The 18,213-nt window shown below is 50.4% G+C and overlaps 1 protein-coding gene across 1 annotated transcript in view; it reads left to right on the top strand.

Annotated features, from left to right (window-relative positions):
• Positions 1–18,213, top strand: part of LOC141978519 (uncharacterized) — a 52,105-nt gene that overhangs the window by 12,998 nt on the left and 20,894 nt on the right. Inside the window, 2 exon segments of the mRNA XM_074940673.1 lie at positions 1,962–2,811; positions 5,401–5,441. Of these exon segments, the coding sequence (XP_074796774.1) occupies positions 1,962–2,811; positions 5,401–5,441 (891 nt within the window).

Here is an 18,213-nt window from a genome sequence, read left to right as displayed (position 1 = left end):
CTATTGAAATAAACAAATAGAAAATAATAAAACTGTGTTTGGAGTGTAAACCTCAGTCAAGTAGCAAGCTGTGTGAAAATCCTGTCCTACTACAGCAGTGTGGTGCTTTGGGGGTTCACCCAGACGGGTAGGGGTTCTGTCACTGCCTGCCCTGGAACCCTGGGTGGTTCTGTGCTGTGCCACTTTGGATCAGAGCTCTGCCATCAGCCGCCTGCTCACAGCACGACAGCCTCCCCCGGCTTCGCCCAGCCTGGCTACTCCTGGCAGGGTGGCACCAACAGCCCTTCCGTCCTGGGTCTCCCCAAAACTGAACCTGTCTGCTCACAGACCTCGTTAAGTTCGCTGCCTCCAAAGAGACACAGCCCACGCTAGCCTGGTAGTTTAGTTAATGACTTCACGCTTCAGTTTAATACACGCACTGAGATAGTTTTGTAATAAAACAAGAATAAGTTTATTAACAGACCAGAGATTTCAATGATACTAAATAAGAATAGAAGACACAGGTACGGTTACGGGTAAAACAAAACGAAATACTCTTTCTAGTGACGCAAACTTAAAACATCAGCAAGTTACAATCTTTGTCTCAGCAGGTTTCTCAGCTGTAGTCCATACCAGCTACCCTGGGTTTTCAGGCCAAAAAGATCCACTTTGCATGATCTCAAAGGGTGCTGCTCCCCCTTTGTCCCCTAGGTAATGGATGCCAGAATGGCTGTCTGCCTTTGGGTATGTGACCCAGAGTCTGTTGTCTCTGTGCCAAGAGCCAGGAAGGCTTCCTTGGTGTGCAGGCTGCATTCCCCGTCATGAGTGCTAAATGGTCTCTCCTCCCACCCCCACCCCACCACGCACTTGGTTTAGCTTGATGGTTTGGTTTATGGCATCTGTAGATTGCTTTTCTTTGTCCTCCCCAGGAATTACCTGGTTCAATTTCCATTGGAGACACAGGAAAACAAGTTTCAGAGTAGCAGCCGTGTTAGTCTGTATCCGCAAAAAGAAAAGGAGTACTTGTGGCACCTTAAAGACTAACAAATGTATTTGTGCATAAGCATTCGTGAGCTACAGCTCCCTTTATCGGATGCTTTTGCTCAAATAAATTTGTTAGTCTCTAAGGTGCCTCAGGAAAACAACATTCCTTTGTCTGGGACAGGCTGGGTATATGCACTGGTCTCAGCTTCTGTAGGAGTCATTGTCACTGGGCACCTCACTGTCAGTGAGAACTGGATCTAGGGTGGTGTCCCCTCTGGCTGGAGTTCCCTCTTTCTGGGACATAGGAATGTGTTCTCTGTATTTTAGGATCCCCTGTATTGTCTGGCTGTGAGTGTTCCCAGCAGAGATGTGGATAGTTAAAGTCTCCCCATTAGCTGAGTATCCTGCAGCTCTGAGCGCCTGGGGAGCTGGCTCTGGGATTTTACTGCTTTAAATAAGTTTACGTTAAATAATAGAACATTGTCACAAATATCCCACAAATTCACCTGCTCTCACTTATTTTCTTCCCCTGAGCAGGGTTTCCAGTTTCCAAGTCTAATGTGTTCTTCCAGCTGGAACAAGCGGAAGAGCTGTGGGTGCTGGCTCTCCCGGGCTCAGAGCAAAGAGATCCTGGGAGCTGATTGCACAGATGGGAATGAGTTAAACTAACTCAAAACTTCTTTGTGTGCAATGAAAAGAGCTGGGATTCCCTATAAAGACCCCGTGAACTCTGCGTTTAGGGTTGTCCCCAGCATGTGATGCATCCTCATGAAGGAGGTCACAGCTTCGCACCCACCCTCACTGACATCGGCATAGCTCCCTCCCTGGCTGCCCTTCCCCCGGCCTGGAGGCAGGTTGACCCTGTCCTCTCTCCTCTGGGGGAAGGTTCGGGAGGAGTCCGCCCCTGATTTTTTCCATCTCTCCAGCAGCTATTTTGGTTTGTTCCCCCTTCCCCAGAGCAGGGGACGACTCATGCCTGGATTCTCTCTCTGTTGCAGCAGGTGATGGGGCAGTGAGTGAGAACGAGGAGGAGAATCCTCAGCAGGGAGATACAAAGCACAGGGAACCACCCGGGATGTTTTCAGAAAGATCTGAAAAGAACTTTCACTGGAGTCGTGAGCAGAGAAAAGGGCATGAGAGTCAGCACTGGCCAGAGAGGCAGCTGGGAAAACAGCCGGGGGATTGTGGGGGAAGTGGCAAGGACCTCCAGGAAACCGCAGCCCAGCAGAGAATCCCCACAGGAGAGAGAAAGAACACCTGCACTGAGTGTGGGAAAACCTTCAGTAGCTGCTCAGCTCTTAGTACACATCAGAGAATCCACATGGGCAAGACACCCTATAGATGCTGCGATTGCGGGAAAAGCTTCAATCGGAAATCGCACCTGAGTAGACATCGGAGACTCCACACAGGACAGAGACCCTTTAAATGCTCCGAGTGTGGGAAAAGTTTCAGCGTGAGCTCAAACCTTATTGCGCATCAGACAATCCACACAGGAAACAGACCCTTTACATGTTCTGAGTGCGGGAAAAGCTTCAATCGGAACTCAAACCTTATTACACATTTTAGAATCCACACAGGAAGTAGACCTTTTACTTGTGCTGACTGTGGGAAAAGCTTCACTGACAGCTCAAACCTTACTCAGCATCAGAGAACCCACGTGGGGGAGAGACCCTACAGGTGCTCGGAGTGCGGGAAAAGCTTCACTCGGAGCTCAGACCTTATTAGACATGAGACAATCCACACGGGAGACAGACCCTTTAAATGCTCCAAGTGCGGGAAAAGTTTCAATCAGAATTCGCACCTTATTACACATCAGAGGATCCACAAGGGAGAGTAACCCCATAAATAGTTCGGCTACGGCTGGCCGAAGGTTTTTTTTTTTTATAATACATTTGCTATTTTCCAATAGTGACCTTTAAAGCTGTTTGCACCACTTGCTTCACTGTGGTCCCACAGCTCCCACAGGTGAGTTGCCTGCTTTTGCCGCTCACCCTTCTTTGGGGTGAAGCCCATCATGCTTTCTATCAAGTCCTTGATATGTAGCTTCACTGTGTAAGTCATGGAAGTGTGTGTCCCTCCTCACAAGAATGTCCATCAGTCCCAGATAGGGAGAGAGGGGTGACCTCAACTAGCTACATAAAGGTAAAATCTACTTGGACCTTGTCTCTATGAGGGTTTTCCATGGAGTTAGCAGCTCTGGTAAAGTGGTTGGGGTTAGCTAGCACATTTCTCCTTAAGCTGACCTAACCTCCATCACTCTTCCTAGTTCAGTCAACCCTAAGCATCACATTTATATTTACTCCTGCGGGAATTCTGTGCCAAAAAAATAAAAATTTGCACACAATATTTGAAAATTCTGCAAATTTTATTTGTCAAAATAACACTACATGATCATGCCAGTTTCAATTATTTTGGTAACTTATTTCAAAATACCTGTCAGCAAGTATGACTGTAACAAAACAGACACACACAAATTTTCCCCCAGGAGCAGAGAATTAAAGAAAGCCCTATGACAACCCGGTTCCAGTTTCTCTGCCGGTACTACCCAGAGCCCAGCTAGGGGGGGGCCAGGCACCCACAACCCCTCCCACCCCCCCCGAGTCCAGCCGCAGGCCCTCCCAGCCTAGACACCCACCCCCTCTCTCTCCAGAGTCCAGTCGTGGCCCCCCTAGTCCAGGCACCCATCCCTCTACCACTCAGAGCCCAGCCGTGGCTCTCCCAGCCCAGACACCAGCCCCCTACTGGCCAGGGATCCACAGGGAGAACAGCCTGTTGCTGGGTCCCAGGCTTGTATGGAGTTTCCTGCACACCACCCTCTCCTTCCCTTGGGCGTGCGGGGAACTGCAGCTGCCGGAAACTCTCTACTCTCTCCCCCGTCCTCCCCACCCCCACAGTGTCTTCTGTGTGCAATCAGGGCTCAGCCGGGTCCAGTGGCCCCTGCTGGTGGCCAGCAGCATTGCAGCCCATTTCTCTGCAGGGGAAAGGAAATTGTGTGCAAAAACCATTGATTTCTGCAAAATTCTGCATTGCACAGTGGCGCAGAATTCCCCCAGGAGTATTTTTGTTCCCCCACTAGCAGAGTGATTGTCAGAGTAACTGAGTTCACCCTTTGTGGGCAGATGGTCTCACTCCTTGTTATTCTCACTTTCTCCAGGTAGTGCACAAAAGTTGTTATTTTTGTACCATTTTTCTCATTTAAAATACATTTATAACAAAGAGAAGGCGCAGGGAGACAAAAAAATAGTGTCATTTCTGCCTGTGATACACAAAGGAGACGGGGTGAATTGGAGGGAGTCTTTCCTTCCCCATCACCACCATGATACTCCCTCACCACTCTGGCTTTAGAATTTATTCTGTCCCTCCACCTCCCAAAGTGTCATGTGACACACTATTCTTCGCTCTCCGTGCTTAGGAATCACATACTTGTAAGCACTGGAAATTAAAGTGTCACAGACGTAGAAGGGAAATTTGAGTGGATCCCAAAGCCAGTGTGATCATTCTGATCTTAAATCCCGGTTTCCAGTTCTTGAAAAAGTGACTTTGGGGCTTTTTCCTGCTGAGCGGATGGAAAGGCTGCCTGTTTTTCCCCATTTCAAGGATGCTAAAACTTTTGAAAATAATAATGAGGTGATGTTGAGTAAAGCAGGTTTGTATGGATCATAGGAGAACGCAGTGGGAGAATTTGTCCTCCTGACTTTTGAATCATTATATATACACTATGAAATTCGAGAGGAGGTTATTACACTGGAATTTGCAAAAAGAAAAGGAGTACTTGTGGCACCTTAGAGACTAACCAATTTATTTGAGCATAAGCTTTTGTGAGCTACAGCTCACTTCATCAGATGCATACTGTGGAAAGTACAGATCTTTTTATACACACAAACCATGAAAAAATGGGTGTTTACCACTACAAAAGGTTTTCTCTCCCCCCACCCCACTCTCCTGCTGGTAATAGCTTATCTAAAGTGATCAGTCTCCTTACAGTGTGTATGATAATCAAGCTGGGCCATTTCCAGGACAAGTCCAGGTTTTCTCCCCACCCCCCACACAAACCCACTCTCCTGTTGGTAAGTTTCTCTGCATTGTGGATTTTTCTCTTTCCTGAATGCCGTTTGGTCACGTGATTGGATATTTTGTTGGACAATGTGGATCAGATTTTGAAACAGATTACCATTTGCTAAAATAGTCTTGTGTTTTTTCCCATCCCTCCACGGTGACATAGAGGAAATTATTTCAGTCACCGGGAGAGAATACTCCAATTTATTGGGCATGCTACAAAGGAACTAGTAGTGTATTTTAAATCTCCATATTGAAATGGTGAACAACAGTACACCACAAATGGTGCAACTAGCTGAAGTAATTGGATATGATCACACTTGTTCATTTAGTTGGGTCAATATCGTGTCAGATGATCTGGGGAGAGAATTTCCCAGTAAGTGACTTGGAACTAGGCAAAATATTTGGTTCCCAAAACAGTTGTGGCCCAGGCAGGTCCGGATTAAAGAATTTTGGGTCCACCTCCTCACGTTCCTTAAACTAGACAGAACATGTGATAGACCATATGTAAATATGAGAACCTCTTCATGTATGATGATGAGTTAGAGCTTTCTCAGCAGAAAATACAGAAGCACCACTAAAAGTGAAATGATTGTGTTCTTATGCTAACTTATACAGTAGCATAGTGTATTTTCAGAATTAGAAGGAATACAAACAGAATTTGAATATAAGAATAAAAATTAGCCCCACTGAGTGAAAAAAAAGTATTACCGGGTGCTGTGCTGCATGTTTCATGTACTGGAAGAAAACATGTATGTGTAATATATTTTATCGTGTTTTGTTTGTTTAGGGTTTTTTGTTAACCACAATTCTCCATTTTTACCTCATCATTTGTTCACTTTGTTACCTTTTTTCAACAAACCTAATAATTATTTTTTATAGACTGCTTCAGAATACAACATGCACCTGGTGTATTAAACTAAATTGGTTTGTTCAATTCTCAACCAATGTTACATCCAAACAATGTTTCAAACATATTTTCATGCCCTGGGTGGAGAAAGCATTGCTACTGGGCCCAATCCTTCAGACGTTAGTCTTTGAAATCAGTGGGATTAGTTGTGTGTGCAAGGATTGTGCAAACTAGACCAACTCTTATTTTTCAACAGGTTTAACAGGGTTTTTTTGTTTCTTTTGTTTAATCAGCTGGGCATTGTGCCAAGACTCCAGTGATTATAAATGCAAATTTGTATGTGTGTGTGTGCGTGTGACTCTTTCTCTCTCTCTACACTCACAGACATCTGAGAATCCAGGATAGAGCACCAGTCAGTAGTTTAGGGACACCCAAAGCAGGGGTTGCATCCCTGCCCATCTTGGCTAATAGCCATTGATGGACGGATCCTCCATGAACTTCTCTAATTCTTTTTTGAATGCACTTAGGGCTAGTCTATGCTACCACATTATATCCGCGCAGCTGCATTGCTGCAGCATGTCTGGTGAAGAGCGCTTTCCCGTCGGGATAAGCACTCCACCTCAATGAGAGGTGGAAACTGTATCATCGGGAGAGTGTCTCCCACCAACATAGATTGGTGTAGACAATGCTTCAAGTTGATGTAAGTTACGTCGCTCAGGGGGTGGCTTTTTCACAACCCTGAGCAACATAATTTACATAGACTTAAGCAGCAGTGTAGACAAGCCCTTATACTTTTGGCCTTCACAACATCCCTTGGCAATGAGTTCCACAGGTTGACTGTGTGTGGCGTGAAGGAGTAATTGCTTATGTTAGGTTTAAATCTGCTACCTATTCATTTCATTGGTGACCCCTTGTCCTTGTGTTATTTGAAGGCATAAATAACACTGCCCTGTTCATTTTCTCCACACCATTCCTGACTTTATAGACCTCTAGCACATGCCCCCTTAATTGTCTCTTTTCTAAGATAACCATTTCCAGTCTTTTTAATCTGTCCTCAGGTGGAAGTTGTTCTATACCTGCCATCATTTTTCTTGCCCTTCTCTGTACTTTTCCCATCACTAACAATGCATCTCCCCTCCCCCTCACAGTGACACCCGCACGTCCCCTCCCCCTCACAGACCCTCTCCACAGTGACTTCCCCATGGGGCCACCTCCTCACAGCCCCTCCCCTCACAGTGACACCCAGCATACCCCTCCCCCACAGCCTCTCTCCCTGACAGCACCCATGTTCCCTCCCCCCCACAGTGATGCCCCTTCCCCTCACAGCAGCCAATAGTACGCTAGATCAGCAGCACATTGATAGTCTTGAAGCCTTGAGGAAGTTCTGGAAGGTTGGAAGGAAGCTAAAAAAGGGTAAATGGGACAACCCAGGTCCTCGTAGGCCTGACACCGTGACATCGATCCTGGGCAAGATAATGGAGTAGCTGATATGAGATTTGATCAGCTAAGAATTAAAGGAGGGTAATGTAATTAACACAGGTCAACACGGCTTTATGGAGAATAGATCCTGTCAAACTAACTCGATATATTGTTTTCTTGAGATTTGGGGATTTTTCGGCGGCCCCAGAGCTTTTGGGATGTTTGGAGGCCCTTTATCTGATGGGATGGTCAGAGGCCCCTGAGCCTTTGTGATTTTTGGAAGCCCCAGAGTTTGGGGGATTTTCACAGGCCCTGCAGCAAAGGCCCTGGAGCTTTAGGGATTTGGGGGATTTCTGTAGGCCCTGGAGATTTGGGGAATTTTGCATTTTTTGTACATCCCAGAGTTTGGGTGATTTGGGGGTATTTTCAGAGACCACGGAGTTTTGGTGATTTTTTTTCTTGATATTTCAAGGTCTCAGGGCTTTGGGAGTTTTGGAGGACTCCAAGTTTTTGGGATTTGGGGGATTTTCTGAGGCCCTGGAACTTTTGGGATTTTTATTTTATATTTTATTTTCTAGCCGCAAGGAACTTGAGATTTTAGGAATTTTCTTAGGCCCTGGGGATTTTGGGATTTATGGATGCCAAGAAGTTTTTGATATTTTTGGGACTTTTCGTGGTCTGGATTTTTGGAGGAACTGGAAGTTTTGAGATTTTTTGAGGCCTGGGATGTTTTGGGATTTTGTGGCTTTTTGGAGGGCCCGGTGTGACACTCTGTATCTCAGGGGAACACCCTGCACCCCCATGTTCATCCTTATAATATGATTGTATGGTATCCAATGCAAAGTTTGTCATGTTGGGTGTCTTCGGAACGCTCATGATGCACTGAGAATTGTTGTTATAGTGATGTTATAGGTTATAATTTCATGTAGTTAGTTATGAGGCTGAAAATGTGTCCTCATGGCTTAAAACAAGCCCAGGCAAAACTCTCCAGGAGCAGAGGGGTAGTTCACACCTCATCAGGGCATGTATGGGACAAACCCAGCCCAGCTTCACAGGAACAAAGGACACTGGCCCAGGCAGCAACAAAGGATCTGTTGGACTCTCGAGTGAGTCACCCCCCTTCCCTTGGTCAGTCAGGGACTATGATGAGGTAATGCTCACCTGACCCTGAAGGGGGGGGGGAATCCAAGAGGGAAGAAAGAACGTGATAAAAGGGAGAGTGTTTGCCATGCTGGCTCTCTCGTCTACCTCCATCTACAGACATCACCACCAAGCAACTGAAGCACTGGTCAAAGGGGAGAGCCTGGCTGAAGGGCAACCAGCCAGCCTATGGTGAGAAGCATCTAAGTTTGTAAGGGAACTGAAAGTGTTAAGATCAGCTTAAAATGCGTTTTGCTTTTATTTCATTTGACCAAACCCGACTTCTTGTGCTTTGACTTATAATCACTTAAAATCTATCTTTTATAGTTAATAAATTTGTTTGTTTATTCTACCTGAAGCAGTGTGTTTGGTTTTAAGCATGTCAGAGACTCCCATTGGGATAACAAGCCTGGTACATATCAATTTTTTTGTTAAATTGACAAACTCATATAAGCTTGCAACGTCCAGTGGGCATACCTGGATACTGCAAGACAGAGGTTCCTAGGGTTGTGTCTGGGACTGGCGATCTTGGCTAGTGTCATTTGGTTGCACAATCCAAGGAGCAGCTTACATGCCAGAGGCTGTGTGTCAACAGCCCAGGAGTGGGGGTTCTCACAGCAGAGCAGGGTGAAGCTGGCTCCCAGAGTCGAGGATTGGAGTGCCCTAGCAGATCACTGGTCCAGATAACACCAGGAGAACGTCACACCTGGACTTCAGGGATTTTTTCATTTTTTGGAGGCCTCTGCAGCTTTTGGTATTTTAGGGTTTTTTGGAGGTTGGAGAGTTTTTGGGATTTGGGGGATTTTTGGAGGCCCCAGAGTTTTTTGGATTTTGGGATTTTTAGGTGTCCTAGTGCTCTGGCGATTTTCAAAGGGCATGAAGCTTTTAGGATTTTTGGATGCCCATGGAGATTTTGGGGTTTGGGGGATTTTCAGAAATCCCAGAGCATTTAGGATTTTTTTTATTTTTGGAGTACCTGCTGTGAAGCTTTTAGTATTTTCAGAGGACCCAGAGCTTTTGGGGGTTTTGGTATATTTTTAGGCCCTGGATTTTGGGGATTTTCAGAGTCCCCCTAGTTTTTGCAATATCTCAGATTTTTTGAGGCCCTGGAGCTTTTCGGATTTTCAAAGGCCCCACAGATTTTGTGATTTGGGGCAGGAGAGGCAAACAGAGGGAGTTTGTCTGGGAACCATCCGAGAAGAGCTACAGTGAGTGCTGCCTTAGGGGGGGCTGTGTTGTGAGATGGTGGGGTGAATATCCGAGTGTCTGTCTGCTGTGACCATTTGTTTGACTGGTGCTAGTTGCAGCGACTATAAGGTGGATAGAAAGCTGGCTAGATTGTCGGGCTCAATGGGTAGTGATCAATGGCTCCATGTCTAGTCGGCAGCCGGTATCAAGTGGAGTGCCCCAAGGGTTGGTCCTGGGGCCAGTTTTGTTCAATATCTTCATAAATGATCTGGAGGATGGTGTGGATTGCACCCTCAGCAAGTTTGCAGATGACACTAAACTGGGAGGAGAGGTAGATACGCTGGAGGGTAGGGATAGGATACAGAGGGACCTAGACAAATTGGAGGATTGGGCCAAAAGAAATCTGATGAGGTTCAACAAGGACAAGTGCAGAGTCCTGCACTTAGGACGGAAGAATCCCATGCACCGCTACAGACTAGGGACCGAATGGCTCGGCAGCAGTTCTGCAGAAAAGGACCTAGGGGTTACAGTGGACGAGAAGCTGGATATGAGTCAACAGTGTGCCTTTGTTGCCAAGAAGGCCAATGGCATTTTGGGATGTATAAGTAGGGGCATTGCCAGCAGATCGAGGGACGTGATCGTTCCCCTCTATTCAACACTGGTGAGGCCTCATCTGGAGTACTGTGTCCAGTTTTGGGCCCCACACTACAAGAAGGATGTGGAAAAATTGGAAAGAGTCCAGCGGAGGGCAACAAAAATGATTAGGGGACTGGAACACATGAGTTATGAGGAGAGACTGAGGGAACTGGGGATGTTTAATCTACGGAAGAGAAGAATGAGGGGGGATTAGATAGCTGCTTTCAACTACCTGAAAGGGGGTTCCAAAGAGGATGGCTCTAGACTGTTCTCAGTGGTAGCAGATGACAGAACAAGGAGTAATGGTCTAAAGTTGCAGTGGGGGAGATTTAGGTTGGATATTAGGAAAAACTTTTTCACTAAGAGGATGGTGAAACACTGGAATGCGTTACCTAGGGAGGTGGTGGAATCTCCCTCAGAAGTTTTAAGGTCAGGCTTGACAAAGCCCTGGCTGGGATGATTTGATTGGGGATCGGTCCTGCTTTGAGCAGGGGGTTGGACTAGATGACCTCCTGAGGTCCCTTCCAACCCTGATATTCTATGATTCTATGACTGTTTGACCGTGTGTGAGTTTGTTTGAAAAGTGTGAATTGGGAGTGCTGTGTTTCAGGTGGGCCTCAAGTGGTTGACTGGAGGGAAGGCTTTGAGCCGGAGCAACTGCTTTGACCCAGCAGACTTATAAAAAAGCTGCCAGTTGTGAACTGAGTGAGCGGTGAACAAACAGAGGGAGTTTGCCTGGGGGAGTTCCTACAGAGTTTTTGCCTTTCAGGCTTCTGTGAGCAGTAAATACAACACCTGAAGAGGCTCTTAGAAGGAAGACAATATGGATAGTGAGCGATCAGCTGTTGTGACATGTTTGTGCCATGTGCCATGTTTGTCTTTCTCCCAGGGGATAGAAGCGACTTCGTCTGTACGAAGTGCAAGCTGGTCTCCATATTTGAAGAGAAGGTTAAAGGACTAGTGACCCAAGTATCAACCCTGCGTTGCATCAGAGAAAATGAAGACTTTCTGGATAGAAGTCAGTGTTTGGTATTGCAGGCAAAGCATGCTGAAGAATCAGAGAGGGCAGTGCAGAACGGGGAAGAAAATTGGCAGCATGTGACCTCCAGAAGAAGAAAGAGGAGAACCTATGTACCCCTGATGCAGAGAGAGGTATGAAACCGTTTTCAGGCTCTCTGCACAGGTACTATGGTGGAGAATGGTTTGGCAGAGTCATCTGAGGGATCTTTGCTTATTATTATGCCCTTTACTGTCAATACTCTTCACAGTCTGAGCAGGGCAGCCCCGGGCGAAACAGGCTCTGGATGCTGAACATCCCTCTCGTCCAAGAACTCCTGGCTTCTTCCCTCTGGAAGTATTATGGTGAGCAGCACCAGGTGGCCCTTCTTGTTACACTGGCCGATGAGTTCTTGTTCAGTCTCTTTGGAAGACAATCTTGTTCTGCATTCAGTGATGCAGTTGTCCTAAGAGAGAAGCTGTGGCAGACGGCAGCTTCTGTATTCGGAGGCAATTCTTGGCACAGAGTAGCTTCCTGGAAAGCAGGCATTGGTGCATGCTGAGATTTCGGGAAGAGGGGATTGCCCGTGTGCTGTTTGCCTCTATTCCCGGACTGCTGTACTTGTGTTAATAAAGCAAATCACACTTAGGCCTGGTCTACAGTACGCGGTTATTTCGGAATTAGCCGAGTTACTTCAAAATAAAACTGATTCCGTCCACACGACCAAACCAGTTTTTTCCAATTTAAAGGGCTCTTTATTCCGATTTCTGTACTCCACCTCGGCAAGTGGAGTAGCGCTAAAATCGAGATCACAGTTCCGGGTTACAGGTACTGTAGACGCAATTCGACGTTATTGGCCTCCGGGAGCTATCCCAGAATGCTCCCTTGTGACTGCTCTGGACAACACTCTCAACTCTGATGCACTAGCCAGGTAGGCAGTAAAAGCCCCGGGAACTTTTGAATTTCCTGTTTGGTCACCATCAGCACAGTCCACCATCACAGGCCACCATGCAGAGTCCACCATCTCAAGAGACCACGCAGTCCCGGATTTGCGGATGAGCTCCAACATGGTCCGAACGGGAGGTACTGGATCTCATCGCATGTTGGGGAGATGAATCTGCTATGGCAGAACTACGTTCCAAAAAAAGAAATGCAAATACGTACGCTAAAGTCTCCAGGGGACACAGAGCAGTGTCGTACAAAAATCAAGGAGCTCAGGCAAGCATACCAAAAAGCCAGGGAGGCAAACGGGCGCTCTGGGTCATAGCCCCATACATGCCGCTTCTACCGTGAGCTGCATGCAATTATGGGGGGTGACGCCACCACTACCCCACCGCTGTCCGTGGAGACCTGCAAGGGGAGAGTAGCACTGAGTGAGGAGGATGGGTTTTTGGAGGACAAAGAGGAGGAGGAGGAGGGCAGTGCACAGGCGGCAAGTGGGGAATTCGTTTTCCCCCCTAGCCAGGAACTATTCTTAACGCTTGGGCCAATAGCCTCCCCCCACTCCCAAGGCAGGCTCCCGGACCATGACCCTGGAGAAGGCACTTCTGAGGGTCATGAGAGCTTGATCGGAGCCATGCAGTGAGGGGTGGGGAGAACCCAGCTGCGCTGGGCTGTTCATGTTTAGTTTAAAGGGCTCATCGCTGCTCAGAGCCTCATCGGAGCCACGCAGTGTTGGGGGGGGGAGAGTGTTGTGTGAAGCAATCATCCCAGAGAGCCCGCAGGCCCTCCTTTTATATGGCAAACCCACCAGGCATTGCTTGCTATGGGAAAGGGGGCCCGGCAGTTTGAAAGCATTGAAATGAATGCAGAAGAAGGAGAACACCACGTGCCCCTAGGGCTTACCATGGCTGCCTGCAAGCTGAATTTTGTTGTCCAGCCACATGCGATGGCTTACTCATACTAAAATGGCAGGCACTTCAGTATAAGTGTGACCTTGTACAGAATGTGACCTTGTACAGAAAGAACATGTGCTGTGTACTATGAATTGCCTGTTTCACTGAGAAAGAGTGTCCCCTTTGTTCTCTAAAATGTATCTTTTAAAATACTACCCTCCCTTTTTCTCCTCCCACAGGTGCAAACGCGGCCCCTATCTACTCCGTCCCAGAGGCTGGTCCAGATTAGAAGTGCAGTCCTCCTGCACTGATAGGGCCCAGCTGAATGCGTGAAGGCAAACAATTCCGGAGTCATGTAAAGTGTTACATGAATACGAAGAGAGGAGGGACGCGCGCGATGACAGTAGGCAGGATGCTATGGTCAAGCTCATTGGGGAGCAAACTGACATGCTCTGCTGTATGGTGGATCTAATGCAGGAAAGGCAGCAAGACCACAGACTGCTGCTGCAGCTCCTGTATAACCGCCCTCCCTCCTCCCCAAGTTCCATAGCCTCCTCACCCAGACGCCCAAGAACACGGGGTGGGGGGAGGCTACAGGGACCCACACACTCAACCCCAGAAGATTGCACAAGCAGCAGAAAGCTGGCATATCCGAAATTTTGATTTCGTTTCTGGACTTGTCCTTCCCTCCTCCTCCACCCCCCTAACCCAATTCCCCCCACCTCCCGTCTAGCTTCTGATTTCTCTCAGTGTTTTGTGCAACAAATAATAAAGAACGGTTTTTAAACAATTGTGACTTTATTTCCTTTCATATATATAGGGGGTGGGTAACTTTAAGAGAAACAAACACAACTGTCACACCGTACCCTGGCCAGTCATGAAACTGGCTTTCAAAGCTTCTCTGATGTGCAGCACGCCCTGCTGCGCTCTTCTAATCGCCCTGTTGTCTGGCTGTGCGAAATTGGCTGCCAGGCGAGTTGCCTCAACCTCCCACCCTGCCATAAATGTCTCCCCCTTGCTCTCACAGATATTGTGGAGCACACAACAAGCAGCAATTACAATTGGAATATTGGTTGTGCTGAGATCTAACCGAGTCAGTAAACTGCGCCAGCGCGCTTTCAAATGTCCAAGGGCACATTCTACCACCATTCTGCACTTGCTCAGCCTATAGTTGAACTGCTCCTTACTACTGTCCGGGGTACCTGCGTATAGCTTCATGAGCCATGGCATTAAGGGGTAGGCTGGGTCCCTGAGGATAACTATAGGCATTTCAACATCCCCAAAGGTTATTTTCTGGTCTGGGAATAAAGTCCCTTCCTGCAGCTTTTGAAACAGACCAGAGTTCCTGAAGATGCAAGCGTCATGCACCTTTCCCGGCCATCCCATATTGATGTCGGTGAAACATCCCTTGTGATCCACCAGTGCTTGCAGCACCATGGAAAAGTACCCATTGTGGTTTACGTACTGGCTGCCCCTGTGTTCCGGGGCCAAGATAGGGATATGCATTCCGTCTATCGCCCCACCGCAGTTAGGGAACCCCAGTGCACTAAAGCCATCCACAATGGTCTGCACATTTCCCAAAGTCACTACCCTTGATAGCAGCTGGTCAATGATTGCGTTGGCTACTTGCAGCACAGCAGCCCCCACAGTAGATTTGCCCACTCCAAACTGATTCCTGACTGACTGGTAGCTGTCAGGCATTGCAAGCTTCCACAGGGCTATGGCCACTCGCTTCTCAACTGTGAGGGCTGCTCTCATTCTGGTGTCTTTGTGCTTCAGGGCAGGGGACAGCAAGTCACAAAGTTCCATGAAAGTGGCCCTACGCATATGAAAGTTTTGCAGCCACTCGGAATCATCCCAGACCTGCAACACTATGCAGTCCCACCTGTCTGTGCTTGTTTCCTGGGCCCAGAATCGGCGTTCCATGGTATGAACCTGGCCCAACACCACCATGATCTCCCAATCGCCACATGCCGTGCTTCTAGGAATGTCTGTGTCCATGTCCTCATCAGTATACTCATCAGTATAATCCTCATCAGTATAATCACACTGTCGTCGCTTCCTCGCCCAATTTTGCAGGTACTGCACATACCCCTGGATAATGCGTGAGGTATTTACAATGGTCAAAACTGTAGTGGAGATCTGAGCAGGCTCCATGGCTATGGTAATCCTGGTAATCCTGGAAAAAGGGCGCAAAACGTAGGAGAGCAGAGTGGCAGCGGAAGAGGTGCTGTTCGGTTCATGATAGCCGAAAAAAGGCGGGAAATGGTTGTCTTCTGTAGCTTTCACGGAGGCAGGAGCCCAGGACAGACAACATGGAGAAGCTCGGTAGCGCAGCAAGAGCGGGAAAGCAGAGTGGGCGGCGGAAGCTGTGCTGCTCGGTTCACGATGGCCGAGCGGAGTTGGCAGTGGAAGCGTTCGATGAGGAAGAGAAAGAATAGATACTAGAGATTACATAGGAAGATGAGAGGAAATGCAAGGTGGATTCATAGTAGCAGGAGAGCAGCAGTGCACTGTCTGCTGAAAGCAGTATGGCGTCTGCACGCCAAAAAGGCGTGAAACGATTGTCTGCCGTAGCTTTCACGGAGGGAGGAGCGACTGACGACACACACCCAGAAACACCCGCGAGAATGTTTTTGCCCCATCATGCACTGGGAGCTTAACCCAGAATTCCAATGGGCGGCAGGGACTGCGGGAACTGTGGGATAGCTACTCACAGTGCACCGCTCCAACATTCGATTCTAGCCTCGGTACTGTGGACGCACTCCGGCGAATTCACGCGCTTTAGTGGGGACACAGAAGACCGAATGTATAGAATCACTTCCGAAAATTCGAATAAAATAATTCTGAAATAATTTCGTATAGTAGACGTACCCTTAGAATTCACGCCGACTCTGTACACTGATTTCTCCTCCACTGGGAAGCTGACTGGCAAGGCCCAGGACATCTCGCGCTCACCAGAGGAGCAACCCTTGTACCAGTAGGATAATATGAAGGCTGGCTTTTCAGATGGGTGACAACCAGGGCACCATGGTCAAGAGAAAAGGAGAGGGGTTGGCCCGGGGTGTGAGGCTTCAGAAAGGAGCTCAGGGCAGTGAGGGAGGAGGCAGCGGGGCCCTGGGACAACGGGGAGCCCAGGGGAGCAGCATCGTCCAGTGGTGATGGTGGGATGGGTGGGGAGCTCAAGGAGGCAGTGGAGGCCAGGGGCGATGGGGGTGTGTGTGCAGGGAAGCAGTAGGAGCCAGGGGGGATGGGGGATGGGTGGGGGGCCCAGGGAGGCAGTGGAGGCCAGCGGCGATGGGGGTGTGTGTGCAGGGAAGCAGTAGGAGCCAGGGGGCCTGGGGGGGGGGGTGCAGGGAAGCAGTGGGAACCTGGAGGGATGGGTGGGGGGCCCAGGGAGGCAGTGGAGGCCAGGGGTGATGGGGGGATGGGTGGGGAGCTCAGGGAGGCAGCAGGGTCCAGGGGCGATGGGGGGCTGGGTGGGGGGCCCAGGGAGGCAGTGGAGGCCAGGGGTGATGGGGGGGTGCAGGGAAGCAGTGGGAGCCCGGGGGGGATGGGGCGATGGGTGGGAGGCCCGGGGAAGCAGCGGGTTCCAGGGGTGTCAAAATACAAGCTCAACCAGGGCAGCATTTCCCTAAGGCCGGGCCTGGCTACTAAAAGGTCCAATAGTGACCGCCCAGTGCAACCAGTGCCTTTAGTTCCTGTCCGAACAGTGCCCGTGGGGGGGTCTCCCTGCTGCCCCCCGCAAAGTGCCCCGGTCCCCGCCCCAGGAGCAGACACTAACCCCTGTGCTCAAACCCTTGTGCTCAAACAAACTGGCTGGTCTCTAAGGTGCCACAAGTCCTCGGTTCTCTTTGCGGACAGAGACCAGCGGGCTGCTGCTCTGTACCCCGCACAGACCGGATCTCACGCGGAGCAGCGTGTGCACGGGCAGCAGCGGCGAACTGAGGCGGGCGCCGGCCGCAGGGCGATACCCGGCGAGTTGGCAGGCGCGGGGGTCTGTTCCCGGCTCGGCACCGGGGGGATCTGCCCAGGGGCGATGCCGTGACAGGCGCCGGGGACCCGCCATCCCCCCGCCCCGCGAGGAGACTCGGGGCCGGGCGCGGCACCCGGGCGGCTATCCCGGGGCGCAGGAAGCCGCCGGGAGCCCCGGGGGCTGGTGGGGAGCGAGCGCCGTGAGATCAGATCCTGTGCGCGGCTCGGGGACGCGAACCCGGCCGCTGCCGCCGGGACCCGAGCCCGGGCTCGCCCCGGGCTCTGGAGGCAGCGGCGCCTGCGCGGGAGGGCGCAGGTACCCGGGAGAGAGCCGGGGCGGGGGCAGGACCCCCCGGACAAGGGGGCAGCCCCCGGGGATGCGAGCCCCGCCGGGGCCGGGGGCCCAGCTCGAAGCTCTCAGGGTCTTTCCCAGGCTCTGCTCGGGGGGGGGGGGTGTGTGGCCAAGGCAGCGATTTTTGTCACTGGAGCGAGCGAGCCGCTGGGTCTGGGGGGGCGCGTGTCCAAGAGGCCGGCGCGGAGACTTGCGCGCCCGCGTGCGGCGGGAGCCGGGGCAGACGAGCCCCCGCGTGTGGCCGCGACCCCGTTCGCCAGAAGCTCAGCGGGGCCCGTGAAATCCGGTCCGGGCTCTTCCCCCGCCCTGCGCCGCGCCCCGAGTGGGTGCCCTGGGCTGCGGGGGGGCAAGTCCGCCGAAGGCCCCGCATCCCGCGCTTGCTTGGGCTGAGGGGGCTGGGGATGAGCGGAAGGCTTTGACCAGGGCTCCTGGTGGCAGAATAAATCGGGGGTGGGCAAACTTTTTGGGCCGAGGGCCACATCTGGGTGGGGAAATTGCATGCAGGGCCTGGGCGGGGTGTGGGGGGCGGTGCGGTGTGTAGGAAGGGGCTCAGGGCAAGGGATCGGGGCAGAGGAGGGGTGCGGAGCGTATGGGGGGGGCTCAGGGAAGGGGGTTGGGGTGGGACAGGGGGCTCAGGGCAGGGAGTTGGGGTGCAGCAGGGGGCTCAGGGCAGGGGGTTGGGGGGGAGCAGGGTGCAGGAGGGGTTCGGTCTCCAGCCTGGCGCCGCTTACCTAAATAATGGAGGGGAGGCTGGAAGAGCAGAGGATAAGTTTCCCCGCAGGGGGAAAGTTTTGATCTTCTA

This window comes from Natator depressus, chromosome 27 (assembly GCF_965152275.1).
Source record: "Natator depressus isolate rNatDep1 chromosome 27, rNatDep2.hap1, whole genome shotgun sequence".
Lineage (NCBI taxonomy): Eukaryota > Metazoa > Chordata > Testudines > Cheloniidae > Natator > Natator depressus.
The sequence above is the reverse complement of the archived record's forward strand: the minus strand, read 5'-3'. Positions and strand labels throughout refer to the sequence as shown.